Below are 22,386 nucleotides of genomic sequence, written 5' to 3'. Positions count from 1 at the left end.
ACCTGATGCTAAAAAAATATCAATCAGAGTATTTTATCCCTCTGCTTATCACCCTCTGCTGCTTCCTATCTCAACATCTGCTCCCTGCAACCCCTCACGCCCACCCCCTGCTCAGTGAGCCTTGCCTTCCTGGCTGGCTGTGTGACACACCAAGGCCTTTGCACCCCCTGGTCCTTTTTTGCCTTCGGGGTCTTACACACACACCACCTTCTCATGAGACCTTTCCTGACTACCCTGTCCAAAATTTCAGCCCTCCTAATATTTCTCATCGCTCTCTACTTAAGCTTTTTCTGCACCCACCACACTAGGTTTTGAACTTACTGCTACTTTATTGTTGAGTCAAGCCACATGGTGCCACGAAGGTGGCTCCTTTGCTTTTGTTCCATCACCTAGAATAGTCCCTGGCATGGGAGGATGCTCACTTGATGGTTTTGAATGGCTGGATGAACAGCTGGACCGCCACTATATCCCTTCTCCACTCCCAGGGCCCACGCACACAGGCCTCTGTCTCTGCACGTGCCCATCAGGGATGCTCTGACAGCCGCCATGGCCGTGCTTCTCCCTGCTCTGCCCTTTCTCCTGGCACTGTCCTTGCCCCATTTCCCCTCACACCACACCTCTCCCTGCCAGCTCCCCCAGGGGGCCCATGAGACAGCTCCTAACATCTCTCTTCCCCTCCACACCCTTGTCCTGCCCCAGCTGGCACCAAGCAGCATCAGTGTGATGCAGAGTTGAGGAAGGAGATTTCCTCTGTGTGGGCCAATCTGCCCCAGAAGACCCTGGATTTACTGGTGCCACCCCATAAACGTAAGTGAGGGCAAGAAATTCTCCTTGTTCACCCCCCTTTTGTGTCCCACCCAAAGGCAGAGCCAGGAGGCCTGGGCCAGGGTGACCTCATCAATACTCTAGAATTAGTTTCCACCTGCATGGAAAACGGTCTTACCAATGGGTGCATAGGGACTGTGGGAACGGATTCCCTGGGCTTTATTCTGTTGACCACAGTCACCCACGTTCCTGATGGTGGTGTATACTTAAAAAAATCCAGAGAACAGCAGGGAGACTCCTACAGTTAGAGATGAGGTGCTTAAAGATTATACCCCACATCCACTTCATTGGGAGGAGATGGAGGGCCCTGTGGAGAATCAGTACAGCTCCAGAAGACAAGTACTCAGTGTCCAAAGATGCAACTTCAGCCAAGGCCTGTGCCCTTCCCTGAGCATGTCCAAGAGTCCTTGTGGTGGAGGCTGTTACCTTGCCCCCCATCTCCCCTTCCTCCTCCACACTCTGTTCCCTTGCCCCCCACCTCCTCTTCCTCCTCCATGCTCTGTTCCCTTACCCCCCACCTCCCCTTCCTCCTCCACACTCCACACTCTGTTTTCTCTCCCTCCAGCCGATGAGATGACCGTAGGAAAGGTGTATGCAGCTCTGATGATATTTGACTTCTACAAACAGAACAAGACCCCAAGAGACCAGATTCACCAGGCCACGGGAGGCCTGTCCCAGGTACCGAGTTCCAGGATTTCCAAGAAGTAAACCCCAGACTCTGGCACCCATCAGTTGTTTTGATGGCAGAGGAAACCCACGTCCTTCCTGGGGATTGCACGGCGGGAAAAGGAAGATGAGAGGTTCTTACTGTAGCCTCACTCTCCGGCCCCAAAGTCAGAAACTACATACAGCCTGTATACTTTCCAACGGCTGGTCTCTTGCTGGTAATTGGGGCCCCCTGACTTGGAGACATAGTGTTCAGGAGCAATAGACAAGGGGCTGAGGACATGTTCCCTGGAGATACCACTGTTTTAAGTGGTAGAAGAAAGAAGTTTGAAGAATATTTGAGGAGGTTGTTTGGGGAGGTTCGGGGAGAATCTGATTACCGTGCACACTGGCAGGGACCGGAGAGAATCAGACTGATGGTTCCAGGGTCATGATTTCTTCCACTCATGACTCTGACTGGGCTGGTTTGGGGCCCCATCTTCCTGAGGTCATCCTTCAAAGATAACAACTTTCCCACACAGCCAAACCATCAGTGACCATACTTAGACTGTCTAGAAAGTTGCCTGGTGTTCGGAGCTTACAGGGACATTCACCCATCATGGGATGGGAAGTATCTGATGCCCACACCACATCCCCCGTTCCCCTGTCTGTTGCAGACATCCATCAGTGCCCGCCCCGCCACCCCCGAGCCCTGAAATGTCCTTAGAATTCTGCTCAGTCTGGGGCTCATGCAGCCTCTACCCATCAATCCAAGTTGATGATGAGATGAAATCTTTTTACCATTTGTAATTGGATGAGGTCCCCAGATTTTCTCGGTAGGGAAACTGAAGCTCCAAGAAGTGAAATGACTTCCTGATGTCACTCACAGGCCAGGTTGGGAGTAAGCCCTCGCCTACCTCCTATGTAGGGCTGAGGCAGGGCAAAGGAACACCAACCCATGCTGTGGGGTCAGGCCAGCTTTCTGGCACACATGTCTCTGCCCTTAGATCTCTTCCTCTTCCCTGTGTCCCATCTACAGATGGGCCCTGTGTCCCTGTTCCACCCTCTGAAGGCCACGCTGGAGCAGACACAGCCGGCTGTGCTCCGAGGAGCCCGGGTTTTCCTTCGGCAGAAGAGCTCTGCGTCCCTCAGCAACGGGGGGCCCGTGTGAGTACCTGGCCAGGGTGCAAGGTGCACGGAGGAGGCAGGACTCCTGGTTTCTCCCCCTCCCAGAGGGGTTCCCTGTAGGCTGTGCTGCAAGACATGGAGCCCTCAGGTCCCATCACCACTTTGGGAGACTGGCCTCTCTGTTCCACCCCGTTCCCACCTCCCCCCAAATGATTCCCCGCGGATGCTGCCTGAAAGCTTGTGCAGGAGGGCTGCTGGAGTGGTCCATGGTGGACTCCAAAGCTAATTTCCGAAACGTTACACGGGTGCCTCTGATGGCACCGAGGTCAGTGGATTTAGACAGTTGGTTCCCACTGTCACCTCCCATTGTGCGTGCCCATTTCACTTTCCGGTGAGCGGCCTCTGCCTCCGCTTCCTCACTGTCCGTTGAGAAATGATTTGTTTCAACCCCATTCTGTTGACGGCCTGTGTGTGTCTAGTCTTCCTAACTCCTCTAAGACATTTTTCCTCAGATCTCCACTCCAGTAGTGATTTCTGAAGCAACTGTATTTTGTAGACAAATTGGTAACGTCCTTGTTACCTAACCCCTAACTCTTGCCACAATAATTCTTGGTAATAAACCACCCGAAACCAAGTGTCGTGAACTAACAGTCACCTACCTGTCTTGCACCGTGTTTCGCTGAGGGGTGGTAGCAGGCAGGCTCCTCTCAGCCACCCCCTCAGGGCCAGCAGGGTCCCAGGTCTGCTAACACCGTATTGGCTAAAGGAAATCATTGGCTGAGCCCAAAGTGGGGGGCCTGTGCTCTGCCTCATCCAGCAAGGGCTAAGTTGTGGGGCCTGGTACCAGACTGGGCACAGCATGCATGTTTTGGGCTCCTGATTTCCTCCTCATCTGTACATGTTTGGATGTTCTTTTCTGAAGCCTGGTTGTGGGTCTTGGACTGATAATCAGGTAGGTTTTCCTGAGTACTACACTGCCCCTAATGTAGTGGCCAGGGCCTACTGTGCACCAAGGTAGACAGGATGTCCGCACTCTGTGTCATGCATGCTGTGTACATGTGGCCTCCCACTACTCCTGGGAGGCCCTGTCTAGGGCCGAGGAACCAGCCGGGTGACCAGGAAGCGGTGGGCCCAGACCTACCTCGGACTCATGTCCGGGGGCCCTCTCTGCCCATCTGCTCTGAGCCCTGGTACTGGGTCCACATCCCTTTCTGTGTGGCCACTTGAGAGCCTGTACATGAAGGGCCTCACACGTCTGGGCTGCTTCTAACCCACAGTAGAAGGAGCCAGTATAGGTTCCTGGCAGGTTGGAGCCAGGTCCTTGATGGGCATTCCATGACCCACAGACCTCTGAGCCAACAGCACAATCCTCTCTTCTCTATAGACAAACCCAGGAGAGTGGCATCAAGGGGTCTGGTTCCTGGGGTACTCAGAGGACCCAAGAGTTACCCTATCAGGCAAGGACACCCCTGGAGCATGGCCACTCTACAGAGATCCCAGTGGTGCAGCCAGGAAAACCGGTGAGGGCTCCCAGGGCTGGGGAGTCAGGCTGGGGATGGGGATGAGATAAGGATTGGGGTGAGACAGGGATGGTGGGAGATGGCAGGAATGTGGCGGGGAGCCCAGGATGGGGGAGAAGGTGAGAGTGCGGTGGGGGCTGGTGTGACTGCGGGCTGCTATATGCCCAGGCTGTGGATGTCCAGATGCAGAGCATGGTCCTGAGAGGTCCTGACGGGGAGCCCCAACCTGGACTGGAGAGCCAGGGACGAGTGGCCTCCATGCCTCGCCCGGCTGCAGAGACTCAGGTGGGTGGTCAGGGTCATGGGAGGGTGGGGGAGTGGGGGATGAGGAGACCTGGCTTGGAGAGGGCTTGTGTCCTGCGTGAGGGCTCACTATCTGCACTGCAGCCTGGATAATGTCAGCCCTGTTGGGAGCTCCCAGGATGATGGTCTCAAGAGGTGCAGCCAGAGTCCTCGGAGGCCTGCCAAGAATCCCCACCACCAACCTGTGCTCAGCCTCCTGCTGTGGCCCTGGGGCTTCCATCTCCCAGCCCAGTGTCCCTGACCCAGACTCTCCCTCTCTCTAGGACATCCCTCTCCCACGCCAGCCTGCATTGCCCCCCCGGCCCCTCCCCCCGCCATGCACACGGTTCCTCACAGCTTGGTCCTCCCTTTTCCCCATTGATGCTCTGGGGATGACCTGCCCTGTTCTTTTTTTTTTTTAAAGATTTTATTTATTTTATTTGAGAGAGAGAATGAGAGAGAGCGAGCACATGAGAGGGGGGAGGATCAGAGGGAGAAGCACACACCCTGCTGAGCAGGGAGTCCGATGCGCGACTCGATCCTGGAACTCCAGGGTCATGACATGAGCCAAAGGCAGTCGCTTAACCAACTGAGCCACCCAGGCGCCCGACCTGCCCTGCTTCTTCTCTGGACTCTGGAGGCGGCACCACCTCCATCCACTGCTCCTTCGGGGATGCTTTGTGTACCGAGCAGGAAGCTCCAGGGCAAGGGGGCTGTGGGCCCATTCACAAGGACTCAGAGAGGGGCCTGCAGACCTGAAGCTGTGTCAGGGGGCCCTGCTTTCACTTCCTGGGATGGTGAGGGGCTTTAGAGGGGCATGTCCTCCAGCCGGGGACATTCAGTGTTTGCCTGGGCGTGGCCCTGTCCCTGCCGCCTTTTGTGGTTCCTGGTTCTGCACATTCCAAATGACTTCATTCTCTAAACTTGTCTTTGCCTACCATTGGTGATGGCTCCCGCCCTCTTCCCCTTCCTGAGCCTGGCCAGTTGGGTGGCCAGGTTGAGGACGCCGAGTGGAGGCTGTGGGTCAGCTCTCCTTGGACGGCCCCTTTCCAAAGGTCCCGATTTCAGCCCAGGGCTGGAGCCCCATGGCCCTGGCCCTGCAGAGCCATCACACGCAGCCACCCCTCAGGGTTCTCCCAGCCAGGCCCGCAGCCTCCCTCTTCCTGGCATCCTCCCTGTCCCCCAGGGACAGTGAGGCCAACAGCTCTCTGGGCCCCGCTGGCAGAGACGGACAGCACCTTGTGCAGTGTGCTCTGGGAGAAAGGGTGGGCCTGGGTGGGGAAGAGCTTTCTGGGGAGAGGGAGGGGCCTGGTGGTTCCTGAACCCCAGGCCTTCAGTGCCTCCCTGGAGCCTGCCCCAGGCCCCTCTCTCAGACTGTGTGCCAACCCACATCCCACCCGCAGCCAGGCCCCAACCCCAGCCCAAATAAGTGCTCCATCTCCACACTGGCGCCCCAGCATCCCCACGTGGCTCATCTCTGCAGCGCTGCCCTGGACCGTGCCCCAGCCAGCCAGGCTGCGCTCCATTACCACCACCGCTGCCATCGCCACAGGGACAGGAAGCAGAAGTCCTTGGAGAAGGGGCCCAGCCTGTCCGCAGACAAAGATGGCGGGGCGTGCGGGGGTCCCACCTATGGCCAGGGCCTGAGGCATTCCTTTCTGTGCCTCCACCATCCAAACGGCCCTGAGTAGGGGGATGTGAGTCCCAGGTCTGGAGACCAGGCAGGATCACCCACGCACCTCAGCTCTCCCCCTGGGTCCCCTGCTGGCCCTGTGGACCGGATCTGGGCTGGGGTTCTGTCTCCCAACCTGGCTTACTGTGCTGACTTCCCCTCTTCCTGGCCATCACCCAGCAGTGCTGCAGTGCCAGGCCCACCCCCAGGAGAGGGGCCCCCAGGCTGCCGGAGGGAGCACAGACAGTTGCGGGGCCGATCCCAAGAGCGGAGGCAGCCCTCTTCCTCTTCCTCAGAGAATCAGTGTTTCTACTTCTGTGACCACTTTGGGGGCCGGGAGCCCTCAGAGCACAAACCCTCCCTCAGCATCCACCCCACGTCACCAACAACTGGGCAGGAGCCAGGACCCCTGAGACCAATAAGTCAGGACCCCCCTCACTGCCCCTCCTTACGAGCCCCCCCCCACCATGCTCCGAATCCTCCTTCATGTCCTGGTTCCCAGGCCCGAGTCTCCGCTCCTCCCCTCCTTGCTCCATTCCTCCCGCACCAGCCTGATCCTCCCCTCCCAACTGCCCTGGACTGGCCTCTGGACTCCAATCTCCCTGAGCTGTGCCTTTCCCTTTGTTACCCACTGTTCCCCAACCACCTCCCCAGGCCTACCGGCACCAGCGGCTTTCTCCCCTCCACCACACACCCTACCGGTCTCCTCCCAGGGTGCCTGCTTCTCTCCATGCCTCACCCCCCACCTCCATGGTTCTCACCTGCATTGGCCTCTGGTCTGGGACTTTGATTTTTTTTTCTCTGTTTTATTTTCTTGTAGGGTGTTGGTTCAGTGAATGGGAGCCCCTTGTTGTCAACATCCGGTGCTAGCACCCTTGGCCATGGTGGGCGGAGGCAGCTCCCCCAGACTCTGCTGGCCCCCCGTCCCAGTGTCACCTACAAGACGGCCAACTCTTCGCCTGTCCACTTTGCTGGGGCACAGGCAAGCCTCCCCACCTTTTCCTCGGGCCAGCTTAGCCGTGGCCTTTCCGAACACAATGCTCTGCTTCAGAGAGACCCCTTCAGCTAGTCCCTGGCCGCTGGCTCTAGGATCGGCTCTGACCCTTACTTGGGGCAGCATCTGGACAGTGAGGACACTGCCTGCACCCAGCCCAAGGACACGCTTAACTTCTACGAGGCTGTGGCCACCAACTCAGGCCGCTCCTCCCGGACTTCCTATGTGTCCTCCCTGACCGCCCAGTCGCACCCCCTCCGCCGCATGCCCAACGACTACCACTGCACTCTGGGGCTCAGCTCAGGCGGCCGGGTACGGCATAGCTACCACCACCCCGACCAAGACCACTGGTGCTAGCCGCACCTCCGCTTCACACCTGCTCAGTGGGCGCGTTCCAGCCAATGAGTTTTATCATCCATGCTGGGCTCCCAGGGATGCGCAGGGGCAGCAGCCCCTGGGACGAGGGTCCCTGCCTTTGGGGCCAGCTGGGGGGAAGCCCCGTGGCTCCCCCCCACACCCTCGCCCCCACCTCCTCTTGCGCACTGGACCAATTCCTAAAGCCCTTTCTGAGAGGGACGTGGCTCTCTCTGTCCCCTTGTATGCTGCCTACTTGGGTCTCGTACCACAGACCCTACACGGGAAGTCGCTGCATGTGCTGAGTGGGACCCTGTCATTCTGAATCCTGTGTGATGGCTCCCAGCGTCTGTCACTGGGCCACTTTTAGGAGGTCTGGATCTGGTAGAGACCATCCTTTATCCATGTGTGTGGTACGGAGCCCGCCATGTTTACACGCCTGGCCAGATAAGACAGAGTTGATGGTCAACTGCAGTAGCCTCGGGAGCCCGGCCTGTGGCTCTGTGCATTCTTGTTGGCACCCACAATCACAAACACAAACACATCTGGTGTGGCTCTTTGTACCTGAAACAGCAGGTGGACACCAGAAATGCACTCATACACTCTCTGTTCTCTCCCAGATGCTGTCAACCTTGACAGGGACCAAATCTGGAAAACATTCTTGCTGTTGGTTTTGGTTTTTAATCGAAACACCCTTCCCTCTTTTGTCAACTCCATATACTTGATCTAGAAAGAAGAGAAAAACAGAAAAATGGGGAAGGAAATAGTAACATAACTTTAAAAAAATTCCAACCTGTAGGAAGCTCTCAGCTCTTTGGTGTGTGTGTGTGTGTGTGTGTGTGTGTGTGTGGCTTGTGCGAGGAGATGCTCTTGCGTCCAGCCTGGGTGGCCCCCCAGCTCCCCTGGCTTCTGCTGCTCTCGACCAAGTGCCTGACTTCCGAGCCCTCTCGTGCCAGGCTCCTGGGGGCGGTGACGTGAAGCCTGTGTGAAGCATGGGTGAATCCTTGGAACTGTTTCCAGTTCCAAATATCAACCAAGTAGAAAGCTGGTGTCCATGGAGAACACTCATATAACATCCAGTGGGAATGTTGTAGTTGGAACCCAAGCGACCATTTCCCTGTTTTCCTCCCAGGAGTGGAAGGGATTCCTGGGAAGCCACAGAGCAGTGTAGAGCGTGTCCTTGTATGGGGAGTTTTCAGTCTGTTCTACATCTGTTTCTCAGGGACGGGATGCCTGCCAAAGAGGGTGTGGTATCTGTTGTTGTGAAAGTTTCTTTTCAGATAAGGCCAGAGAGAAGGAGAGGTCGTGGGAAGAGGGAGAGGTGGGGGGATGGAGATGGACCAGGCGGGCAGGGGGGAGGGCCTGTGTCTGTGCAGGTGCGGGCATTTGGGATGGCCCGACTGAAATGAGGCCAAAACGCGGAGGAAGCGATGGGGCAAGGAGAAGCTTGGTGACTGAGGCTCAGATAGGAGCCATCTGAAGCCCAGCATGGTGGCACAAGACATGGGAAAGCAGGAAGCGAAACAGAAATCAAACCTCATGGCCAATGTCAAAAGGGAAACACTGTAGGTAGGAGGCTGTGCATAAGATGCCGGGAGACTCTTTGTTTCGTTAACAAAGGAATATTTAGATGATTAGATTTTGGTGCATCCTCTGTGTTTGGAAATGTCAGATGATCTCTTCGCTGGATCATTTGAGTGTTCCCATTGCCTGTTGCCCCATGACTCACCTTAAAGAACTTGGCCTGTGACGTGTGTGTGCGTTTCTCTGTGTGGAGGTGTGTCCCAGTGAGTGGATGTCGTTAACACATAGGGCTATGCAACAAAAGACACACATTCTGTAGAAATAAATCACGTAAGACCACCACCTGTTCTAGGGTTTCAGCATGATTGTGACCAAACCATTTTAGAGAATCTCCTTACTGGAAGGCACAACACTCTGAAACTTTAAGATTACAGAGTATTTTACCGCAATAGGAAATAACAACTGGAATGGTATCTCAGACTCTGCATGAGATAACTCTGTTCCTGTTGCAAAGCAGAAGGATGTGTATTTTGATAGTGATGTTTCATCTCTGGCACATGATATTGTGAATGTACCCATTCTGTGCAGAACCACAGCTGCTTCCCAGGCCATGTTGGGTGGAGAATCACTGTTCTAGCCCCACACAGCCTCACCAATCTGTCTGGATTCTTCAAGACACTGGAATTGGTGAAAACTACAGGGAGTGGGGGAAGAGATACTTTGTCTTGTTTTCCTGACTTTGGGTTTTGTTTCTGTATCATCTCTTCTCAGCTATCATATGTTTCCACTGAGATCTCATAATGAGTTGCCAAATTTGAAATGCATTAACCAGTTGTCTGGATCTGGAGAGTCATACAGTGGCTGTAGTTTGAATAAGTTATGTGCATGTAAAATATATACATATATACGAGTATGTGCATGAAATGTATATCTTTGTACTTTTTGATACAATGTACTCATTTGTAAATTTTTAATTATATTTGATATAAATCAAAGGTTTGTTGCAAAACTTTATATTTAAGAACATTGTTAAAAAAAAAACCCAAAAAGAAGTCCCAACCCTGCAACATAACTGGGACCTGCTTTAAAACAATCCTGTTATTGACGAGTTTGCTGCCTGAGTAATACTGTTCACCCAGAATTTGGATTCTGTTGTTTCTACAATGACATTTGGTATGAATTCAAAGTCCTTGGATTAAAATAAAACTTGGCAAAAAATCAAAACAAACCCCACCATGCTGCTGGGTGATGTATGCAAGAGGTGTGGGAGTCAGCAACCTGTGCGTCCTCAGGACGCAGGGCCACCTCAATGGGTGTGTGGGCAGGAGTGCAGAGCTGAGCAGCTCTCCGGAGAAAATAACCCCCTAAAACTGATTTGGGCCTGTTCATAATGCAGGTGTGGATCAGCCTGAGAATCTGGGTGGGGTTGGGGTGAGGGTCATGGGTTGGGGTCAGGGCCAGGGTCTGGATCGGGGTTAGGTTTAAGCATAATTGGCTTTCTGCCCCCTCCTCCATCTCCCTGGGCCTCCAGGGTAGACAGGACTCACCCAGGGTCACACACGAGTCAGAGGTGAGCTGGAGCATTGGTTTTTAGCCCTTCACTCCTGGGCTCAGACAGAAGAAAAATGAAATGTCCACCTGATCCCTGACTGTTTGAGATCCAACTCATCCCCAGTCAGGGGTTATAGGGGGCCTCAGAGGTTATACAGGGATCTTCCACCCTCCACCTTGGAAGGGTGCTGCTGGCCCCACTCTGCTGGGCAGCCGCAAGTTCCAGCACGGCCCCACCCCACGAGGGCACTCTGTAGACATGAATGGATTCATATAGGACTGATTGCCGTGGCTGCCCGCCCCCATGTACAGCCTTCTTGCAGGCTGTTGGGGCCCCCCTGGCGCTGGCTAGATCCTTCGTCCCATCTGAGTGATCAGCAGGAAACAGGCAGTAGACAGGACAGCCCTTGGCCTCTGACCATCCAGGGAGGCATCTGTGGTCCTCCCGCTCAGGCCAGAAAGGGCCCTGACAACCCCCACAGCCATTACTGAGCTGACTGTGCTCCTGGCAGTGTAACAGGCCCATGGGCAGTATAGACAGCCCTGCAGGATGTTTCTATTCCCAACGTCTGTGTGGTTGAGACAAGTGCTTCCTCCTTCACAGTCTCTTAACCCTCCAAATGTTGGATGTGGCCCTGTCCACAACAGCCATACAGCCATACAGCAGACTGACCCTGCAGTCCTTTGGCCTCCAGTTTGTGATGGAAAATTTTGACATACGTATTTGTTAAGAATTAAGGTTTTGGGAGTAACTATGCCTCCCAGCAGGCAGTTTCTCAGTGAGGTTGCCTGGTTTCAGAGAGTCACATGCATGATTCAGGGACTGTGGCCTCTAGAAAGTCTGCCAAGTGTGGATTTGTGGTGTGGAATAATCCTTGAGCTTCCCACTGTTTCAGTGTGCGATACTTTCCTTATCATCCTCACATTGGCTCTCTGTTCTTCATAACAGAGAGAAGAGACTGGAGAATGAGCCAGTTTGTTCTTTGGGGAGGAGTGATTAATGTGGGGGACAGGTGTGACTCCGGGACTCCTTCCTCCCAGGGAGAAGAGTGAGGTCTTTGTGCCTTCCAGTCTCTGAGACGCGAGGACCCAATATCCAAGGCAGGAGCCTTGAGTTTCCTGCCAACAGCAAAGTTGCTTCTTCAGCAAGTGGGAGAGCGCCTTGCCCTCATGGGAAAACAGCAAGAGCACTGGATGCGTGGCTGCAGCCCGTGAACCTAACAAAGTGAACTCTTCCTTCCTTGGGCTTCAGATCCAAAGCAGTGCAGTCAGTCACCAGTGATGCGGAATCTGCTGCTTTCCCAGCCTGGCATCTCTTCTCACGTCAAAGTCCAGCACCTCCGCTTGCCTTTGGGAACCCCATGTCACCTGCCTACCATCCAGACAGTTCCAGAGGGCAGACCCCACTTTCCACCCACTTCAGAGGTGGGTGTATGATCCAAGTCTACCCAACCCCTTGCTCTATTTTCTGGGTGCTCTGATGGCTTCAAGGATGAGAGTGTGACACAAGCCGGGCCAAAGACACTTAAAGCCATGACTTTTCATGGAACCCAAGGGAAAGAGAAACCTTTCCCAGTAGAATGGATGGTGGGTGTGTGTCAGCCTGGAGTTGTGGGAGGCCCCAGATGCAGTCAGAGAGACTGTGCCTATGAATGGGGCCACCCCAGAGCCCTTAGCAGGATGGAGGTTTGGAGAGGGTCTAGGTCACTTTGTGAGAGTGTGAGCCTTTGGGCCTGCCAGGTCCAAACCCACTCTTGTCTCTTGCAGGTATTAAGGTATTTCTACCATTAAAAAATATTAACTTCTTTTACTTTAGTAAGTGTGTCCAGTCCCTTGCCATCCAAAAACAGCTAGGTGACACATCAGGATCAAAAATCCCTGAGACTCCGCGTGCACAGTGTCCTCGCTGAGCAGGGTATGGCTGGGGGAGAGGAAGACAGTGAGTGGGGTCGGGTCTAAGGGCAGCTCCAGAACAGTTCTGTCCCTGTTCCTTTTCTATCCTAGGAGAGGAAAACCCCAGAACAGTGAGAGGAGAACCAGCAGTAGAGAAGAGGCCCTGGATGGCTAATTGGACTGCCTGTTTTTTCCTTATTTTAGCGTCCATTTTATTATTGTGCATTTTTATTAGGAAATCACCCATTTTCTCTAGGCTTCCAGTCCGATGCAATAGGTTTCCCTTATTTGACCTTTAATGTCTGGTTTTATTTTAAAGATTTTATTTATTTATTTGACAGAGCAAGCGAGCGAGAGAGAGAGCACAAGTAGGGTGAATAGCAGGGAGAGGGAGAACGAGGCTCCCGCGGAGCAGGGAGCCCGACGTGGGGCTCGATCCAAAGACCCCGGGATCATGACCTGAGCTGAAGGCAGACGCTTAACTGACTGAGCCACCCAGGCGCCCCTGACTTCTCCTCTTTTTCTAGTTTTCTACAAAATTGTCACAATTAGTGAAGAAATATCGATATGTTATTTTTAGAGGGAGTCCATATTTTATTCAGGTTCCCTCTGTTCTACCTTTTCTTGCTCCAGGATCCCATGCAGGGCACCACGTGACATGTGCTCATCATGTGTCTTTAGGCTCTCCTTGGCCGTGATGGTTTCTCAGACTTGCTTTCTTTCAGTGACCTTGGCAGTGTTGAGGAGGACTGGTCAGGCATTTTGTAGAAAGTCCCCCTTTGGGATTTACTTGTTTTCCTCCTGATTAGATTGGGGTTATGGGTTTTGAGGAAGCAGATCATGGAGGTAAAGTGCTTTGTCATTACTTTACAACAAGGGAACACTTGTCACTGTCCATGTTAACGTTGGTCACCTGGCTGAGGCAGCATTTGTCAGGCTTCCCCACCAGGAAGTTACTCTTTCCCATGTGCAGGAAGAAAACTGCCCTGAGCCCCCACTTTAGGAGAGGAGAGTTAGCTCCATTTAATTGATGAATGGTTGAGTATCTACATCTATTATTTGGAATTCTTTAGGAGAAGTCTATTCAATCCTGCTTATAAAAAGCTATGTAATTTGTTAATAAAAAGGCAACAAAGTAATTTAAAAGATCCCAATTCCATTGGCTTCATTGACCAATTCATGAAACAGGCAGCATCACGTTTAGCAAAAAGAAAGGGGCTCCTTTGAGCTGCGGGGAAGGGAAGGATTTTAAAGGCAGAGAGGGCATTGAAAAAAAGAAATTACTAGAAAAGGATGCACTATTTTAGGCAATGTCCCCCTCCTAAGGGGAACAGAGTGAACCATTCAGTTCATTTTCCAGGTTGACCGGTTAAAGTTTATGTGGAGGTGAAGGTGTGTGGAACTGCAGTTAGGTCAGGTAGTAAGTCTTGGTTTGCTGGCTTGGGTATCCTGACATAAGTGACTCCATTTTGGCTCTGTGGTTACTTTTTAAGAAATCGTTTATTTGGGGGAACCTGGGTGGCTCAGTCAGTTAAGTGTCTACCTTCAGCTCAGGTCATGATCTCAGAGTCCTGGGATCGAGCCCCAAGTCGGGCTCCCTGCTCAGTGGGGGGTAGGCTTCTCTCTCTCCCTCTGCCTTTCCCTTCTGCTTCTGCACTCTCTCTCCCTCTTAAATAAATAAATAAAATCTTAAAAAGAATCATTTATTTTTACCAGCGCGGACACCAGTGTAGGGTATGTTCCAGCACCTCAGTGTTTGGTCGCTGGCTCATTCCTCTTTGGTGATGGAGAGCACTTTCCATTGGCTCCTGCTTTCCATTGACATCATTCCATCTCTGTGGCTCTTTTCTTGGTACTTCCTCACTTTCTGATACGTCAAGATTATCCTGGCTCCTATACTTACTGTCCAAGTTCTAGAATCAGCAAGTTCTTTAAGGAGCTCTGGTTAGTAGAGAATGGTATTAAAGTATTACACGTGGGAGCTAAATGTCCATGCTCAGCGGACAATGCAAGGCAATATATACCTGTATTCTCACCTATGTCGACATACCTAATGAAAAAGATTTCTATGTGGAACCGTCTGCGTCTATATTAAGCTAAGGATGAGTTTATACTGATGTCTCCAACCTGGTCTGCCAACACATGGAGATTGTGATCTTCTCCCTTTGCTGATATGTAACTTCCTACTCTAACTGTGACAAACCTGGCTCTCACCACCGGCCCTTTATTTAATTCATTGCTCCATTCCAGATTACAGATGTGGTGTTTGCAAAACTGTTAGCTACCACTCTGATGGCAGGGAACTTTATCAAATAGAGTCCACTGTACACGTACAGTACATTTTTTCTTTAATCAACAGATTCCATTCATTTCCAAAGTTCCTTATGTCAGCACCTTTTGTCATACAACCTACATTGAGGGGTTTTTTTCCCTCATATGTTTCTAATACAGTTAGATTATGTCTCACGTTCTGTATTCCATTGAATGGGAGGAAGAAATTGTCCTTGGTCCAAGGTTCTTACCGCAGGATGAAGAAAGAAATTGACATGAGACAGAGAAATAGGAGAAAAAAACCTAAAGTGCAATGATGTGCACATGGAGAAACAATAATGAACCTGAGGTCTAAAGAAATGCCCAAGGAAGCCAGATTTTCTACTTTTTGGACAAAGAGAAACCACACCTGTGAAGAAATCACAGGACAAAGAAAACTTAACCTTGGGAGCTTCGATTAGTAAGGAATTCTAAACAAAATTTGGGCTGCATTCGTAAATTAGTAAAAAGTAACAAGGGTTGTTTATACAGCCTTATGGGCTCCAAATCTCCCATCTCTGGTGATGTTGAAATCTCTTTACCTCCTGGTACGGGGACACCTTCACATGGGAGATTGATTTCCTTTCCAGGGGGACAGAGGAGGGTCTAAGTGTCCTCATTGCATAGGCTGTCTCTTAAGTAACTTTTATTTAAAATGATCTGTATGTCAAAGTGGCAGATTTGGGGCAGCCTGCCCTTGGCCATCACACCATCACCTGACACTCCCACATCCTAAAGAACTTACTTTCAGTAGATTATTATTTACCCTTTGGGATGTAGAAATGTTTGTATTTTTTAAAGATTTTATTTTTAAGTAATCTCCACACCCAACATGGGGCCCGAATTGACAACCCCAAGATCAAGTGTTGCACTCTCCAGTCCCAGCTTACCGCCCGCAGCTGCACAGAGAACTACACCAACTGACCATGATTGAAGACAATAAGGAAAATAAAGACCATTCCTTAGAATGAGGAAGAGCAACTGTCATTTTTTCCTAGAAGAATGAAGTTGGTGGACTTATAAAAGCACTGAAAATCTTCCAGGAGAAGCATGTGAACCTGTTACATATTGAGTCCCAAAAATCAAAGAGGAGAAACTCAGAATTTGAGATTTTTGTTGACTGTGATATCAACAGAGAACAATTGAATGACATTTTTCATCTGTTGAAGTCCCATACTAACCTTCTCTCTGAATCCACCAGACAATTTTACTGTGAAGGAAGATGGTATGGAAACTGTTCCTTGGTTTCCAAAGAAGATTCCTGCCCTGGACCATTGTGCCAACAGAGTTCTGATGTATGGTTCTGAACTGGATGCAGATCATCCTGGCTTCAAAGACAATGTCTACCGTAAAAGACGGAAGTATTTTGCAGACTTGGCTATGAACTATAAATTTGGAGACCCCATTCCCAAGGTTGAATTCACTGAAGAGGAGATTAAGACCTGGGGAACTGTGTTCCAAGAGCTCAACAAACTTTACCCAACCCATGCCTGCAGAGAGTATCTCAAAAACTTACCTTTGCTTTCTAAATATTGTGGATACCGGGAAGATAATATCCCACAATGGGAAGATGTCTCAAAATTTTTAAAAGAGCACACGGGTTTTTCCATCCGTCCCGTGGCTGGTTACTTATCACCAAGAGATTTCTTATCAGGTTTAGCCTTCCGGGTTTTTCACTGCACACAGTAGGTGAGACACAGTTCAGACCCTCTCTATATCCCAGAGCCAGACCCTTGCCATGAACACTTAGGTCATGTCCCCCTTTTGGCTGAACCTGGATTTGCGCAATTCTCCCAAGAAATTGGTCTGGCTTCCCTTGGAGCTTCAGAGGAGGCTGTTCAAAAACTGGCAACGTGCTACATTTTCACTGTGGAGTTTGGTCTCTGTGAACAAGATGGGCAGTTGCGAGTCTTTGGTGCTGGATTACTTTCTTCTATCAGTGAACTTAAGCATTCACTTTCTGGACTTGCCAAAATAAAGCCCTTTTATCCCAAGATTACCTGCAAACAGGAGTGTCTCATCATAAATTTTCAGAATGTCTACATTGTATCTGAAAGCTTTGAAGATGCGAAGGAGAAGATGAGAGAATTTACCAAAACAATTAAGCGTCCATTTGGAGTGAAGTATAATCCATATACACGGAGTATTCAGATCTTGAAAGACACCAAGAGCATAACCAGCGCCATGAATGAGCTGCAGCATGATCTCGATGTCGTCAGTGATGCCCTGGCCAAGGTCAGCAGACAGCCAAGCATCTGATGCTGAGAGTGTGAGTGTCAATTCAGAGGCCTGTGGGTCAGCTCCTGCTTTTCTTGAAGACCTGGTTGTGGAGGGACAGCCCCCAAACAATATTCTCTACTCCTATTCCTTAATTAGTCCTTTGGAAATTTGTGCCTGAATACTGTATACCACTACCTATTATTTTTTTTGGTAACGGCTTTAGTGAAATATGATTCATATACCATACAAAAAAAAAAAAAAAAAGAGTTGCATGCTCCACCGACTGAGCCAGCCAGGTGCCCCAAAAGGTTTGGGTTTTGACAAATGCGTAGTTTTTAGGTATAAATCATGAAAATGTCATGGAATTCACTCGCAGATCCTTATATCATCTCTAGTTTTGCCTTTTCCAGAATCTCCTACAAATCGGGTCACTCAGTGTGCAGCCTTTGCAGACTGGATTCTTTCACTTAAAAAAAATACATGTAAAGTTCATCCATGTGATTGTATAGGGTGATGGTTCATTTCTTTTTATTGCTGAATAGATTAACAGGAGAAAAACAAGTCAAAGTTTAATATCATGCATATGTCCTGTATTCATGGGAGTTACCCAGGAAAATGGAGTAATTCCTTGAAGTGGCCCAGCCCTCACCCTAAATGCTATCTTCAGCTAAAGACCAACAGATTTTGGGTGATGGGAAGGTCAGTTAAGGGATGTTCTCAGGTGAGCACAGTAAATGAGGGTATGGTTGTAACACAGCTTTAAGTCTGTGCCTTCTCTTCCGGTAAGAGTTTCTTGAGATTTAGTAATTCTGTTCCTGATACAGAGGGAGACAGGCTTACAAATGGGGTGTTCCTTTATAAGTGTACATTTCACTCACCAAATGGCAACATTTACCCAGTTGTCAGAGATTCTCCCATATCTGGCATTTCTTAAAATTAATCAGCCAAAATATCCCTTGTGCCAAAGAGGTATAATTTGCATGGCATATTCTGCTTCCTTCACATGGATGCACTTAGTTTGCTTATGGATTCATTTATGGAAGGACATCCTGGTTTCTTTAACTTTGTAACCATTATGAATAGAGCTACCGTGTATAACTGCATGTGAGTTTTTGTTCTGAAATAGTTTTTCAAAGCAGTTGCTAAATACTAGAAGTGCAATTGTTGGATCTTAACATAAGACTTACTTAGGTTTGGAAAAAAATGGCCAAAATGTCTTCTGAAGGGACAGTTGCTGCCATTCCTCACCTTCCAGCAATTGGAGTTCTTGTTTTTGGAGTTTAGTATTTGTGATAGGTGTGCAGTGCTGTCTCACAGTTGTTTAAATTTGTACTTTCCTAATGATGATGCAAACATATTTTTGTATGCTTATTTTGTATCTGTATATCTTCTTTGTCCAGGCATCTGTTCAGATCCTTACCCATTATCAATTAGGATGTTTGTTTCCTTATCGTTGATTTCTGATAGTCTTTTGTATTTTTTGAATACAAATCTTTTACCGGATTTGCGCTTTGCAAATATTTCCTCCAGTTCGTGGCTTTTCTTTTAGTTTTCTGAGCAAGGTCTTTCACAGAGCAAAAGTTTTTTTTTTTTTTTAAGATTTTATTTATTTATTTGACAGAGAGAGACACAGCGAGAGAGGGAACCCAAGCAGGGGGATTGGGAGAGGGAGAATCGGGCTCCCCGCTGAGCAGGAGCCCAAAGTAGGGTTCGATCTCAGGATCCTGAGATCATGACCTGAGCCGAAGGCAGACGCTTAATGACTCAACCACCCAGGTGCCCCACAAAATTTTAATTTTAGGAAGTTCATGTTATATTTTTTTTCATTTGTGGATTGGCTTTTGGTGTTGTGTGTTAAAACTCATCACTGAACCCAAGACCATGTGGATTTTCTTTTTTTACTTTTTGTTTTTTGAAAGATTTTATTTATTTATTTGACAGAGAGAGAGAGAAAGAGAGAGAGCAAGCACAAGCAGGGGGAACAGCAGGCAGGGGAGAAGCAGGCTTCCTGCTGAGCAAGAACCCCGACGTGGGGCTCGATCCCAGGACCCTGGGATCACGACCTGAGCCGCAGGCAGCCGCTTAACCGACTGGGCCACCCAGGCGCCCCCTTTATTTTGATAGTTTTACGTTTTAAATTTATCTACAATTTTGAATGAATTTTGGTGTAAGTTGTAAAGCCTGTGTCTGCATTTCACTTAATTCCGTATGGTTTCTAATTAATAGTTTCTATTTCTGGAGAAGTCAGGGGATAATTGGACTCCATTTCAGTTCCAATTTCCCAAATGTAATGGATTCAGTTGGACCCCAGATGGGTCAGGTGCCTCCATGCAACTGAGTGCACCGCATCCTGCACTGCCCCCACCTCCCGCAGGGGGCGCCCGAGTCCCGCTCCGCGACCCCTGCGGGGCATGCGCGCTCAGCCCCCCTCCTCCCGTGAGAGGACAGGTGTTCCAAGGCCTCAGGACCGACCCACTGTGCTGACGCCCAGGCTTCGGGAGGACTTGGGGCCTCAGCCACGTTCAGGAGCCGGCCCCCTCAGGACCCGCTGTGGAGACTTCGGGAGGACGTGGGGCCGGGTCCACGCTGACAGGAGCCGGGCCTCCTCTGGACCCGCTGTGGGGACTTCGGGAGGACGTGGGTCCGTGTCCACGCTGACGGGAGCCGGGCCTCCTCAAGACCCGCTGTGGAGACTTCGGGAGGACGTGGGGCCGTGTCCACGCTGACGGGAGCCGGCCTCCACAGGACCCGCTGTGGTGACTTCGGGAGGACGTGGGGCCAGGTCCACGCTGACAGGAACCGGGCCTCCTCTGGACCCGCTGTGGGGACTTCGGGAGGACGTGGGTCCGTGTCCACGCTGACGGGAGCCGGGCCTCCTCAGGACCCGCTGTGGAGACTTCGGGAGGACGTGGGGCCGTGTCCACGCTGACGGGAGCCAGCCTCCACAGGACCCGCTGTGGAGACTTCGGGAGGACGTGGGGCCACGTTCACGCTGATGGGAGCCGGGCCTCCTCAGGACCCGCTGTGGAGACTTCGGGAGGATGTGGGTCCGCGTCCACGCTGACAGGAACTAGGCCTCCTCAGGACCCGCTGTGGAGACTTCGGGAGGACGTGGGACGTGTCCACACTGACGGTAGCCGGCCTCCTCCGGACCCGCTGTGGAGACTTCAGTAGGACGTGGGTCCGTGTCTACACTGATGGTAGCCGGGGCTCCTCAGGACCCGCTGTGGAGACTTCAGGAGGACATGGGGCCGTGTCCACACTGATGGTAGCCGGGGCTCCTCAGGACCCGCTGTGGAGACTTCAGTAGGACGTGGGTCCGCGTCTACACTGACAGGAGCCGGGCCTCCTCAGGACCTGCTGTGGAGGACGTGGGTCCGCGTCCACGCTGACGGGAGCCGGGACTCCTCAGGACCCACTGTGGAGGACGTGGGTCCGCGTCCACGCTGACAGGAGCCGGCCTCCTCTGGACCCGCTGTGGGGACTTCGGGAGGACGTGGGTCCGCGTCCACGCTGTCGGGAGCCGGGCCTACTCAGGACCCGCTGTGGAGACTTCGGGAGGAGGTGGGGCCTCGTCCACGCTGATGGTAGCCGGGGCTCCTCAGGACCCGCTGTGGAGACTTCAGGAGGACATGGGTCCGCGTCCACGCTGACAGGAACTAGGCCTCCTCAGGAACCGCTGTGGACGACGTGGGGTCGCGTCCACGCTGACGGGCTCCGGGTCTCCTCTGGACTCGCGGAGGGAGGAGAAGGTGAGGAGAAGCCGCCTGAGCGGGACTGCGGAGGGGGTGTGAGCTCACAGGACCCCGCGGAGGAAGGGCGCGCTGTGTAGACGCCGGGGCTTTGTGCGCGGTGACGCGGGTTCCCACGCGGTGCTGTGCGCGGGGCTGTCGGGTCTCCCCTTCCTGGGCTCGGATCCGCTCGGTGGTCCCGGGGTCTGTGTTCACGCGTCCCTCGGATTCGGTTCCGGGGCTCCTCAGGCAGGCTGCGGTCAGGCAGCGGACACCCACCGCGGCGCTCGTGCTCCCCGGGCCTCGGCCCTGCGTGTCCTCCCCGCGTCCACACCTTCGGGATCGGGGTGGGGCTCCGCCTCCGTCACGAAGGTCGGCGGCTCGGCTTCTCTGGGCCATGCTGACGTGGTGGTTTGAAGAGGAACCGACTCTGCGGGAAACCCGTCACCGCAGCGCAGACCCTCTCTCTCCACACTCAGACCCCAGCCGGCGTCTCCTCACCGCACGCGGGGTGCCTCAGGGCGTTTTACCCCCGACGGGGACACTGTCCCGCGGAACCACCACAGAACCCGACGTGAGGACGTCATCCCGGTGCCCACGTTATAACCCAGGCCACGGGCCCACTTCCCCTGTCGCCACCTGCCCCGCGGTCTGAAGCGTCCTTTCCATTCGGATCCAGTTCTTTCTGGAACTGCTCCCGACACGCTGCCTTATTTGGGTGACCTTGGTGGTTGTAAAGAGCGTGATGGGTCCAGTCTGGGTGGACGATCGTGGCTTGTAACGGGGGCTGTTTTCAGTGTCCGTCCACGTCGTGACCTGCATCGGTCCCTCATTCCCGTGTTCACTGTGACTAAACATAGTCACAGTGACCCCTCAGAACGTGTCAGGTGCACAGTTCTCGGCCTTAGCTGGGTTCCCACGGTGGCACGTCATTCTCCAGAACTTCTTCCTTCTCCCCGAGGGCGGCTCTGTATGCGGGAGATACCAGCTCCCCATCCCCCTTCCCCTCGGCCCCTGCAGCCACATTCTACTGTGTGTCTCGGGACACTTCATGTAAGTGGTACCACAGGGTGTCTGTCCTTCTGTCACTGGCTGATGTCACTCAGCGTGATGACTTCCAGCTTCATACGTGTTGTCGCCTGTGTCAGAGCCCCCTTCGTTTTTAAGGCTGAATCGTGTTCCGTTGTGTATACACCACGTTTTGTTTATCGATTCGTCTGTCAGTGGAAACTTGGGTTGCTTCCACCTTTTGACTGTTTTGAAAAATGCTGCTCTGAATAAGGGTACTTCTACTTGAATTTTGGGGGTATGTATCTAGGAGTATAATTGTTGAACCATATGGTCATTCTCCTTTGATCTATTTGCCTAAATGCCAAAATATTTTATACATAGCCTGCACCATTTTTCACAAGCAAGGTGTAAGGGTTTCCGTTTCTCAAGATCCTCTCCAAAATTTGTTATCTTAGTTTTCTTGATTATAGTGATTCCGTTGTGTTAAAAGGACATCTAACTGGTTTAAATCTTCATTTCCATAAAGACTAAGGATGTTTAACATCTACTCATGTGCTATTCACCATTTGTATGATTTCTTTGGAGAAAGGTCTATCCAAGTCTTTTGTCTATTTTAAAAAATGGGTTGTCTCTTTGCTGAGGAGTTATAAAAGCTCTTTACATATTCTGGGCAACAGATTCTTATTAGATACATAATGTACAAATATTTTCTTCCATTCGGCGGGC

The 22,386-nt window shown here is 51.6% G+C and overlaps 1 protein-coding gene and 1 pseudogene across 1 annotated transcript; both read left to right on the top strand.

The window, feature by feature from the left end:
• Positions 1-699: 699 nt before the first annotated feature.
• On the top strand, positions 700-7,507 carry LOC112817389 (voltage-dependent N-type calcium channel subunit alpha-1B-like; the record flags this gene model as incomplete). The annotated part of the gene is given in 8 exon segments (XM_025864451.2): positions 700-807; positions 1,391-1,503; positions 2,510-2,637; positions 3,983-4,118; positions 4,287-4,403; positions 5,804-6,011; positions 6,246-6,488; positions 6,891-7,507. Coding segments are annotated over 8 exon segments (1,586 nt in total), but the record flags the coding sequence as incomplete, so codon positions are not given.
• Positions 7,508-15,624: 8,117 nt separating this feature from the next.
• On the top strand, positions 15,625-16,957 carry LOC141372025 (tryptophan 5-hydroxylase 1 pseudogene; annotated as a pseudogene).
• Positions 16,958-22,386: the final 5,429 nt, after the last annotated feature.

Source organism: Callorhinus ursinus, unplaced genomic scaffold (genome assembly GCF_003265705.2).
Source record: "Callorhinus ursinus isolate GAN/ISIS: 27379988/994484 unplaced genomic scaffold, GSC_fseal_2.0 scaffold351, whole genome shotgun sequence".
NCBI lineage: Eukaryota > Metazoa > Chordata > Mammalia > Carnivora > Otariidae > Callorhinus > Callorhinus ursinus.
Note: the sequence above shows the minus strand (reverse complement) of the source record. Positions and strands in the feature narration are given on the sequence as shown.